General features: G+C 36.8%; 1 protein-coding gene across 11 annotated transcripts in view; it reads left to right on the forward strand.

Moving 5' to 3' along the window:
• The window catches only part of EPB41L2 (erythrocyte membrane protein band 4.1 like 2), a 108,989-nt gene that overhangs the window by 57,506 nt on the left and 39,311 nt on the right, over window positions 1–12,172 (forward strand). For all 11 annotated transcript variants that reach the window (XR_004060568.1, XM_030944354.1, XM_030944344.1 and 8 more), the window contains exons 5-6: window positions 4,590–4,694; window positions 9,117–9,159. Coding sequence is in view for 10 of the 11 variants with exons in the window: in XM_030944354.1 (XP_030800214.1) it covers window positions 4,590–4,694; window positions 9,117–9,159 (148 nt within the window). In the remaining variant the exon portion in view is untranslated. The remainder of the gene's footprint in view (window positions 1–4,589; window positions 4,695–9,116; window positions 9,160–12,172) is intronic.

Raw genomic sequence — 12,172 nt, forward strand, 5'->3', positions numbered from 1 at the left:
CATCTAAACCTTCCATGGTGCAGCTTTGAACTGCTTTGACACGTTCCCATGTGTCCTATCACTGATCCCATGGAGAAGAGCTCAGCACCTGCTTCTTCACCTTCTTCAGGAAGCTGTAGGGAGCAATGAGGCCACCCCTCAGCCTTCTTTTCTCTCACATAGACAAGCCCAAAGTCCTAAGCCAGTCCTCATAGGACATTCCTTCCAGCCCTTTCCCCAGCTTTGTTGTTGCCTTCTGGACATATTCAGGGACCTTCACATCCCTCTTAATTTGTGGGCCCAGAACTGTTTACAGTACTCAAAGTGTGGCTGTACCAAAGCTGAGTGCAGCAGGATAATCACCTCTTTTGTCAGAATGGTTGAACACAGGGTTTGATGCATCCCAGGATGGGGTTTGCCCTCCTGGCTGCCCAGGCTCTCCCTGCTGGCTCACACTGAGCTGCTGCTGACCAGCACTCCCAGATCCATTTCTGCAGGGCTGGTCTGTAGCCACTCCTCTCCCAGTTTATACTGGTGCCCAGCATTACTCTGTCCCAGGTACAGAATCTGGCATTTGCTAAATTTCATGCCACTGACTGCCCAATGCTCTGATCTATCCACATGGCTCTGCAGGGTTTCTCATGCCTTAAGGGAGTGAGTAGCACCTCCCACTTGGGTATCACCAGCAAACTTGCAAATGGTACATTCGACTCCTGCATCCCTATCATAGATAAATGTATTGAACAGAGCTGGTAGCTGTGAATGTTTATATTGCATCAGTAGTTGGCAGCTCGTATATAGCCAAACAGATCCATGATATCCTAACTCCCAGTTGCATAAAAATTTCCATTGTGTATGTCAGCTGCAATTGCTTTGCTCTGGTTTGCTCTTTTTTTGAAAAGGACATAAAGGACAGAAAAATGGTACGTCTGGTTTTACGAGGTGGTTGCATTATGAGGTGGCATCTGCAGAGTCTAAATACAGACTTGAAATTGGTACTAGAACAACCTTGGTTACATGTGTTCTTTTTATGTTCTCACTTAAAAGAAAGCATAACTTGGCAGCAATACAGAATACTGCTGATCTGAGTACTCTTGTGTTTTAAACTGCTTGGCTCTGTGAACATCTCACTTCTCACTCTCTTGGTATAGCTAGGTTGAATGTGCTCCTCTTTTTGTGGAAGCAAGGATGGACTTACATTTTTACTGATATTTCTGCATTATAATTTTGGAACAGGAATATTTGTTGTGCTATAAACACATGTGTGTATATATGGATGCATAAATATATATGTATGCATATATATAATAAGAATAGTGATTATAATTTACACATTGGTTGTTACTATCAGTTGACATCTCAAACACGTGGTACAAAATTAAATGGAATCCATTTTATAAAGTAACAAACTGTGCAAACCGTGATGCTGCTTTCTTAAGAGTGTCCTGCTCTATTAAAATATTTCTAGCTTCTGAACTGACTGTATCACAACAGTTATCTTCAGTTCATGTTTAGAGACATTCTAGTAGGAACATGAGTTTTCCCAGAAAAGTTATGTTATCCTATAATTGAAACTGTGTAGTAATGCTTGTCCCCAAATAGCTTACAAAGAAATTGCACTTGAAAAGTTTGGTTTTGCAAATTAAATATTCTTCTAGATTTTTAAACCCTTGTCTCTATATCACTCTCTCTATATATATACATACACACACATGCACACATATATATATATGAAATAACTCAGAGTCTTTCAATTCTGCAAGTAGGATCTTCTACTGAAAGCCAGTAGTGAGAGGCTTCTTATGCTTTTGAATCCATAACAGAGCTCTATAAATACTAGTTGCTGATGGTATAATGTCTTTTCATTTTGCTGCTGTCTAGAATGTAGACTCACACACTTGGGCTTTGTGACATGGTAGTGTTTTTCCTTATGTGGAAGAACCATGAACTGACAAAAAGATGTTTAAAGATACAATGGACACTGCTTAGTGTATCCAAGTTCTTTGTTTATTATGACTTCCTAATAAGAAGCTGTGCAATATTTTACAGTTATACTTGCAATATATTTCCTGTACATTTGCCTGCCTTATGTTTCTAGATGTCAAAGACTTGATATTAACTGTGGATTTTAGTATATAAACTTTATAAAAAAGCATCTGATTCTAGATGTGGTCTTGATATGATAGCGTACATTATTTTGCACTAATCTATAGATTTCCTTTACTGAAATTTGTATAACTGAAACTTGCATTTGCAAGATATGATCACTGACCTGCACATCAACTTTGGAAAAAAAGTGGTACCTATTACATGCATCTAAGATTCTTTGAACTCTCTCTTGCTAATATTTTTTCTGCTTTCGATTTACCACTTTTCTATATTGGTGATTTTTCTTCCTAAACTGAAGGTGAAGCTGTCAAGAAAATTAAGTGGTTACTTCAGATGCCTAGAGGAAGTAGGCATCTTTCCTGAGGAGTAAGATTTTTTGAAATCTTAAAATCTTAAAATTTTTGAGACTTAAAATTCCCTGCTCCCCATTTCAGAAGTCACTCTTGACTTCTACTTTCTTGATTTAGCCTTGCTACTTGGGCTACTAAATGTGGTTGTTTTATAATTTTGCTTCTGTGAAAGTTTTCTGATCTTCCTGAGTAGAATGGCTGCTGGACAATGCAATTTTGAATAAAGCTCTGGTTTCTTAGGGAATAAATCAACAATGCCTTCACTCTTTGCTCAGTGCATACCTTCTTTTCTCCTCTCCCTCCGCTCTTGGCCTTTGCCGAGCTGCGGGAGTGCCAGAATGGGGCCCCTGGAGTGCTCCACCACTGTCTGTGGGGACAATGGCCACAGTGTCACCCAGGCCTACACAGGGGCTGCCAATGGTGTTTTTGTGGAATGACAGTGGTGTGTGGCATCTACTGAAATCTGTAGGATAAGCAAATGCAAAAATTCCTATAAGCTGGCAGACCTTTGAAAAGGCCATGTTGTGGCCTCTATGATAAATGCCACAAATAGCAGAGCTGTCATGAAGGAGTTGGTTCAAACTGGAGGCTGCATGCCAGTCATGGTCAGATTTGAACTGTGGAAAGAACTCCTCATCTCCCCACCCCTGAGCATGTGGTGTGAGCCGTCTGCTCTAAGTCTTTGTCTCCTGTCAGCAGGAGACAAAGATTTTCCTTAAAACCTGATGCACAGAAGTAGAGCCTGGACCTATTTTCTTTACTGACACTACAGACTTATGGAATGTTTACATTCCCAGTTTCAGGTACAAGAATCACAAAATGCTAGAATGGTACTGTAAAAAACTTCTAGTTTTTAAACCCCCTGCTTAGGCCAGGACACCTTCCACCTGACCAGGTTGCTCAGAGCCCCATTCAACCTGGCCTTGAATATTTCCAGGGATGGGACATCCACAGCTTCACTGAGCAACCTGTTGCAGTGCCTCACCACCCTCACAGTAAAGGATTTTTTCCTAATACCTAATCTGCACCTACTCTCTTTAAAGCCATTGCCCCTTGTCCTGTCACTACGTGCCCTTTCCTTCCCTTCTCTCTTAAGCTCCCTTTAGATGACTGGAAGGCTGCTGGCAACATCACAAGAAGAACAGATCAAACTTCAGGACTGACTGCCATTTGCTTAAGCTCTTGTAATACTGAGCTCACCAAGTGAGCTTGAAAGTGGCCATTTTAAAATGCTTTTTAAGAATATGGTAAAATGATGATCAGTCTTCAGTTACTATATTTATAAAGCAACGGACTATAATACGTAAGCTAACCCCAAACAAAACCTTCAGGTTTTTTTCCTTTGTTACTGGCTTCCAAGTATAATATTTTTAGGGAAAATAACTTCTTGAAGATTTCTTGTTCTTTATCTAATGAATTTTTTGGGTACTGAGATTCCAGAAATACATGGATAGAAAGCAGCCATCTTATTTTCTGCCCTTCAAAACAAACCACTGCAGTATGTAGACAGCTAGACATGTTGCATTATGTTCAGCTTCTACTTGCAGGCTGCTTCTGCTGGTCTGAACATCAACTCTTAGTGGTCTACTTGTTCTTTTTGTCTTTTGAAGATAACACGCTTTATTTTTCAGTACATTCATATAATGGGATTCATAAGTCACTGAGATGTATACCAAAATGATAAAAATGCTGAAGGTAACATTGTAGAAACTATATTAATTTTTAGAAGATAATACAGCTCAGATAAAGAAGCCTTCTGCTATTTAAAAAATAAAGATCCAGAAAAACCAAGACTATTTAGTGACACTTAATAGTGCAAAAAATATAAATTTTTCAGGTACTGAATTTTCCTTGTGTACTTATGTTGTTATTGTTTCGGGGTTTTTTGATATATTGAAAAAAACATTGAAATTTCCCTTTTTTTTTCTTCAATGCTATGTATAGATTTGAAATATGGTGAACAGTCTTTGTGTTCTTATGTTTCTAACAGTTTTATAATCTGCTGTATGTATATTTTAAATTTTCCTGAATAATGTCTTTGAATAACAGTATCTGGAATTAAGGACCTTACTGATTTACTTATCTTAATTGTCTCTTTTTTTCTTATTTTTCCTTATTTTTTCCTTCTTTTCCTACCCTCTCACTTCTCAGAAAAGAGCAAGAGGACAAGTGCTGTTTGATAAAGTATGTGAGCACCTCAATTTACTGGAAAAGGACTATTTTGGGCTGTTGTTTTATGAGAATTCAGAGCAGAAGGTAAGCCTGTATGAGGGTTTTGTTTGTTTTTCATCACTGCCACTCACTTCAATAGTTCAGTGAGGTATATTCTATTAAATGTTTGCCATTTCAAACACTTGAGTAAATTTTGCTGCCTTTTCTCATAGATGTGTAAGAATGCTTTGTTTGTGAACATGAAAGGAATCTGGCCCATAAGTCTGTTATGACTAGGCCTTTGAGTTCCTTTATTTTTAAGTTTTAAAGAAAATTTTTGGCCTTTGTAAAGAGGCTGAAGCTGGTCCATCACTGGTATTGAATGCTCATTTTACAAAGGAATGGCATTTGAGATGACTGCATTTGAAAGGATTTCTTAAATGCCATTTGGTAACTTCCATCTTCTTTTGCACTTGCTTTTTTGTTGGATGGTTGAGCATATCTAGATTGCTCAGCTGAGGAAAATCTTAAATCAGTCAGTGGTGAGTGCTCCATTAATTACCAAAACCCAAGTTATCTTTTTAACATCTTAACATTATAGGTTTACACTGGGCTGCCTGTTGCTTCCTCCATGAGCTAAAGATTTATGTGTTTTCATTTTTTCTTCAGAAAAAATCAGATGAATAATTACAACGTGAAGCTGGAAAAATTGTATTCCTTTTTAATCTGTGTTTGTAGTAAAAGCATCATTACATCATACTGCATCTAAAAGTAATTGCTTTTTTCTGTCATCTTCCTCTTAACAGTATTTTAAAAAATTTTTAGTGTAATTTCCTGATCTGAATAGATCTGAATTTCTAGCAACTTCCATTCCTGTAAAGCTTTTTTCTAGAGTTAGTTGCTTTGGTGCAAAGGTTTCTGTGCAGTATTGAACAAAATACTTAATTACTCTATATTAAAAATCCCTGTATACAAAATGAGCTTGTTATAGTATTATTTAGATATTTAATTTTTGTTCTTGATTTCTAAACCATTTCCAGACATAAGAACTTCTTTGGTGTAACGATGAAGAGCATCTCTGTTGATCTTCTAACTAATATCACAATCTTACCTGTTATTTTCACTTGTTGCTTTATTTGTGCTTCTCACTATTGAAAAACTGTACTGTATATGCACAACAAAATAACATAAACAGCAGTCTGATCTCTGGCAAGAGAGAAAAGGTCTAATACTAGACCTGAGATCCTTGATCTGTACCAGAAAGTAGCCCACTGAGTAGATCCCAGGAGATAAACTAGGGAGCTTCAGGTTTTTTGAAAATTGAGCAAAAAAGTCTGAATTGGTGTAGGGTTATGTCTTTTTTTTTTTTCTTCTCCTTTTTTTTCTTTCCTCTAGTTAGACTAAGACTTTCTTGGTATTCTTCAGTCATTGGAATAGAGAAACTGAGGTCCACTCTTGAAAACACCCCATCTGTTTTTTTATATGCCTTTTTCCTTGGAGGTACTAAAAACTTGACTGGATATGAACCCGGACAAACTGAGCTAATTCAAAACTGGCTCTTGAAACACAGTTATGTCTTGAACCAGTTATGTCCAGAGATCTCTTTCAGTGTGAATGAGTCCTTGAATTCCTTATCCATTGAGTGTGAAGGTGGTACTGTAGCAGCACTCATAAGTATTTATATAAATTAAGAGGTATTTACATAAATTGAGAAATATCTGATAATGGGGTCCCTATTCAAAAGTAGAATAGATCACTTCTCACCTGAGTTATGGACAGCAGCAGGCTTTTATTTAAAAATTTCTGGAGAAATGTGGTTCTTTTTGTTATGAAGACTAAACAACCAGAGTTGTTGGATTTTGTCTTCTTCATGCAAAAACATTTCTAGTGTTATTTGGAGAAACTTAAAAAAAACCTCTTTCCTAGCAAATTTGTTTCACATTTCCTACTTTCTCAGGACTTTTACTGGATTTAGGGCCCTCTTTTTTGTTCACCTCTGTATTGAGTTACTTCTTAATTTGTTACTAGATCTTTTTTTTTTCTGTTATGACTGTTACCTTTTTAGATTAAAATGCCACAAATCCCTGACCTCCAGGCCAGTCAGTACTAAATGCTGAATGATGTGTTTTTCCCATTCTTGTGCACTCATCACAGCCACCCATTGATGAGCCAGCTGTTGAATGCAGCGGCAGCTGTGGCGTGTGGCAACTGAATGCCAGGCACTCTGTTGAATTAGAGCTGCTCCCCAATGCACCATCGGGGTACCATTGGAGGAGCAGTCCCATTAACTCTTCTCCATGGGTGTTCTGTGCAGCTGGGAGAGAGGTTATGGCTTCCAATCAGAATAATTTTTGTTAGCTTTAATACACACTTTAAAACTGTTTAGGCCAAATTAGTAATTAATGATTTCTTTCATTTTTTTCAAATGTTAAATTTATTAGGCTGAAGTTTAGTTAGAGATTTCATTGCATTGCACCCTCAGAAGTTCATGAATGCTCCATTCACATTGTAATCGGTCTGCAGAAGTGTTAGAAAGCTTCTGCTCTTATGTTTTGGGTGCCAGCTGGAAATGCTGCTTTTCTGGATTTGTACAAAATACTTTTGTACTGGTAGAGAACATTTTGTTCTTTGACAATACATTACTTTGTCTCATCTATAACCTTACCATTCACAAATTAAACAAATAGATTTCAGCCTACTGGAGCAAAGTAATGTGTATACACTTTGTCTTTTGTTTTGAAAGACAGACCTGTCTATTCTTCATTAAGAGCTCTAATTTTGGGTAGATTCTTTTGTGGTGTTTGTTTTTATCCATGACAAAAGGCACAGATGCAAACAAAAACCCCCCCCCTGTAATTGTGCCTGTAAATTGAATATATGCATCTGATTTTATTTGACGGAGCAGTGAGGAAAGTTGGTGGCTACGTGTGCTTCCAATAAGCTTATTTCAGGCTTGGAAAAATCAGAAAATGGACTCTATAACTTGTGTAAAGAAGGGATTATTCTTATCATCTTGCAGCATAGTCTGTGTTGTATGTTCTTTTCTCCTGCTTTGTAGTGATAAAAGATGAAGCTCTGAAAGTATTATGTACTCAGAAATCCTTTTTTTCCTGTTGTAGTTATTCCATGCCATATCCTCTATTTATTTAGTTGATGCTGTGTCTAAAATGTAAGGATTTAAGATACTTTTAGTTATTGTAGTTGCAAGAATATGGCTGTGGTTAATTTCATAGTGGATTCCTTGCCAAAACTGAAAACCTAGGATGATAGCTGTAGCTGAAGTGCATCTCAGTTTATAAATTATTTGAAGACTTATGTTGTCTTCCAAGGCCTTTCCATGTCAATGGTCTTATAACAAGAAGCCTGACTTAAGCATTATAAATGGTATCCAGGATTTTGTAGAAGTGCTTTCTAACTCTTCCTTTGTAAAAATGTTATGGACTTTGCCTTCTGTGGAAAAATTATAATATATATGGAAAAGTAGAGATCCCAGACAAAGCAATAAATGTGAAATTATTGTCTTTTTTAAACATTACAATTGTAATAAATTATAAACATGAGGGTTTGGTTTTAATTTGTAAATAGTATTCATTTAATGTACACATGGTGCACTGGTGATGAAATCTACTTGGACCAAGCTCATTTACAACAGACAGCTTGGTGTGTTGGTCCATATTCATAGGAGGCACATTCTCTGAAGCAGGGGTAATCTATGTTAAAGATTTGCACTACTGCAGAAACAGAGTTCCACATCCTCCTAATTCACACAGATCTGTGAAACTAGACTAGCATTTTTGTCTTCCTGAGAGAAGATGGACTTTGGGTGCAAAGGCCCCTGATGGAGACTGGGGGATATGGTATTGGGAAAGAGTGTTGCATCTGGAATTTGTTTGCTACCATAGACTGAAAAAGGTGGGTCACATTATACCCAGGATGCTCTGCTTTGCTGAGTTAGGTGAGAAACATTGGTAGAAATAAGCCTTTGGCAACATTTGTGCTGGCACTGAGGTATTCCCTCAGACTTTAAAACTGCAAGTACCTGCAGTGGCCTGTGAAAAAGCAGATATTTTCCTTGGCCTCACAAGGCAGTATCTAACTCTTCCCTGCATTTCACGTCTATCTTTGAAACATTGCAAAACCTGCTGTCAGGCTGGCTTTATGTATGTTTCTTCCATGAATGTGCTTGTGTGTGTGTGTGTGTGGCCTTGGGAAGTAAAGCTTCAAACTCAGTGAAGGAAAGTCTTAGTAATTGTAGGTTCCTAGTCTCTTAACTTGTTTTATTAACATGTATGGGTAAAACCAGTAAACAGGATTGTCTGAGTTACCAATGAATATATGTTACAAATTCCTTAGTCTCACTTCCAAAAGTTAATTTTTGGATGATCTGTCACAACAGTCTCTTTGCACATATCAATAGTAACTGAAATGTAAAAGCTAATTAATATGTTGCACAGATTATATCAAAGTATTTTTGGTATTGAGGATTTTAAATGCTTGCTGTGGTTTGCTTGTTCTTTTTTTTTTCAGAACTGGCTAGATTCTTCGAAGGAAATTAAGAGACAAATTCGAAGTAAGTACTTCTGTATTCAGATGTTATGCTCCTTTTTACCTCACAGAAATATTCTTCATAATTTAGTAGCCTGGATGTCGATTGCTAACAGCTTTAAAATAATTTCTATCTGATAGTGATGTATTCACCTTAAAACAGGAAGCAAATCTTCTATTTCCATCCCCTGTCCAAGTAGAGGAGAGGGAGTCACTCAGAATTATGCTGTAGAAGTTAAGGATTATACTATATTATATGTTATTATTATATCTCTATATTATAATGATTAATCATTATATTATATTGGAAACTAATCAAATATATTATTGACCCAAAATTTTCTCTTGTTGTGTGAGTAATAGTTGATATTTTTGCATCCTGAAACCATAGATGTTTTTCCTCTTTGTGCTGATAGCTGGTTATTGGGTGGAGAATGCAATCATGCAAAGATGGTCATGATTGTCGTCATAGAATTTCCTTACTTTAAAGAATCACCAGAAGAATATGAACCTACAAAAAGAGAATTAATATGTTTTACAGAAAATTAATATTCTTCAATACTGATCAGTCCACCATTGACTTTTTGATAATGACCATCATTTTCAGAATGGAGATGGCATAGAGAGCATAATCTTGGAATGTCTCACTACAGTACTTTTCAGACTGAATCTGCTTGAAATGCCTTTCTACTTCCTATACTTAGTACATGATGAGTAATTTATCTTACTCTGCATAAAGCTCTGTCGAAGCTCTTCACTAGCTGGGGAGTGTATAGAGAGTAAATGTAGGTGATACTCTGCTTGAGCCTACATATCACAAAATAAGTGGCCACTAAAATATGCTAGACAGCCCCTGCCCTTACTGAACTTATTGTCATTGCCGTACTCATTTGTGGCCAAACTAGGGTTTTTGTTGTTGTTTTGTTTTTAATGGAAAACTTTTGGTAGTACCTGATAGGAAAGTGGGGAGAAGAGGCTGATGATAATATTTACAAACCTAGACTTACAATACGAAAATTTAAGCTAAGAAACTGACTGTACTAGTAATTAAGAACAGCAGTGTGTTATTTATAATGACAAACAGATGGTTTCTTTACTGCTATTAACTCCACATTTTAAGGCAATACTTATTTTTTCCAGAAGTCATAGTGATGTTAATTCCTTTTTCTTCACATCTTTGCCCATTGATGAAATCCCTTAATAGGAAGGTGTGGTTTATATTCTCATTATAGAAATGAAAGTTACAGAGGCATCCTTGGAAGCTTTTTTTTTGATCCAACATGCTCTTGTGTAAACAAACTAGACCTATTAAAATAGTGAATGTACTAATATGCAAGTAGCACCACACCTTGAATTAAGGAAAAGTTACTGGTATTGGAACTTCTGCAGGTCTTCAGTGAAAATCTATCAGTTGTCCAAATATGCTGGCTAAAGGCTGTTTGGTTTGGTTTTAATAAACAACAAAGGATGGAGGATGTTGCTACTTTTTGTATCAACTTTGCTGATACAAATGTTGGTATCTTTTTGTATTCTGTAGCACTTTGTGTGCTATCTAGCCTACAAGTTAGTGTCACAAATTTGAAGCGTAAGAACTGACCTGAAAATTTTTTGGATGCACTAGACAAAGTTCTTTTTAATACTGTATCATATGCAGTACAGAAATATATGTTAAGGGGGTTTGATTTTCCATACAGCATGAAGACCTACATTTTATACTGGAGAGCAAGTCCATTGAATGTTATTGAATGAGGAGTCACGATGGGATGGTTTTGTCCGTCTGGTCTATAGTATTTCAGAGTTGATAGGCATAATAAAATAAATAGTGAAGTAAGAACATGATTTTAAGGATTTTAAAATGATGCTTGCTTACACCTAGATGAAAGTAATTATCATACTTTTAGTTGTGTTCCTCATCAGTAGTCTATTAAAGTTTCCAGATATTGGAATCTTACTGCAGGCACATTTAATCCTTCAGCTACATAAGTATCAAGTAATGAGACTTTTTTCTTTTCAGGTCTAATTCTAAATATATTTGTCTTTAATCAACAATGGAAATCCTGTGTACAAAAATACTCATTAAATTTAAGATACCTGTAAAACCTATTAGTGCATTTGAAATTTGGAAATGACAAAACTCTTGAACCTGAGATTAGCTCAGCTGGATAGAGCCTGGTGCTAAAAGGCATAAAACAAGCCAAGGTTGTGGGTTCAATCCCCTCTATGGGCCATTCACTTGCTGATCTTTGTGGGTCCCTTCCAACTCTGAACATTTGGTGATTTCTTTTTCTATTGTATGGCAGAAACTGAAGCACTGGCATGCTAGATAAGTGTATTTGGATAAATACATTGATCTGAACACATAAAGGTGACACTTTCAGAAATGTAGTTCAACACATCAGTTTGCAACATAATATTTACAACAATCTCTGTCTGTCTTAAATGTGAGCAACACCAAAACTCTGCACATTGGGGATGTATGTACTACCTGTGACTGGGAAAGATAAAATAAGATTCCTGTAGTCTCCCCCAAGTCATGTTCTGCAGGCTGTCTCTTCCTGTGTCACAGTCCTCAGCCCCTCTGTGAGATCTCTTACTTGTACAGGTTGGCCTTTGGCTGGGCAATTATGTTGGATCTCAGCAATTACTGATGTTACTTCAGCTAATGAACATGATCCACAAATTACTGTCTCTGTTCTCAGGGCTACAAAGGTGACAAAAATCTTGTTTGCTTTCAGCCAGCCTGATCTCTTCAGGAAAATGAATTCTTGACTTTTTTTAACTCATGTACTTGGCTATCCACTGGCATGTGTTAAAACCTCTAATTACTTCTTTCAGGGACAGGTAGGTAATTACATTTCTGTCACTATCTTTTTGAAAATTGGTACATCTCAAGTGGATTCAGGCTTTTGCAAAACGGAGAATCACAGCCAGAATGCTGTGATGGTACAAGCAATAGCAAATGACCTTGAAATGGTCAAATCTCAGATTACACAGAGGGTAAATTGGGTCACCCTTATACAAAATTCAATTTGAGAATT

Source organism: Camarhynchus parvulus, chromosome 3 (assembly GCF_901933205.1).
Source record: "Camarhynchus parvulus chromosome 3, STF_HiC, whole genome shotgun sequence".
In the NCBI taxonomy this organism is placed as follows: Eukaryota; Metazoa; Chordata; class Aves; order Passeriformes; family Thraupidae; genus Camarhynchus; species Camarhynchus parvulus.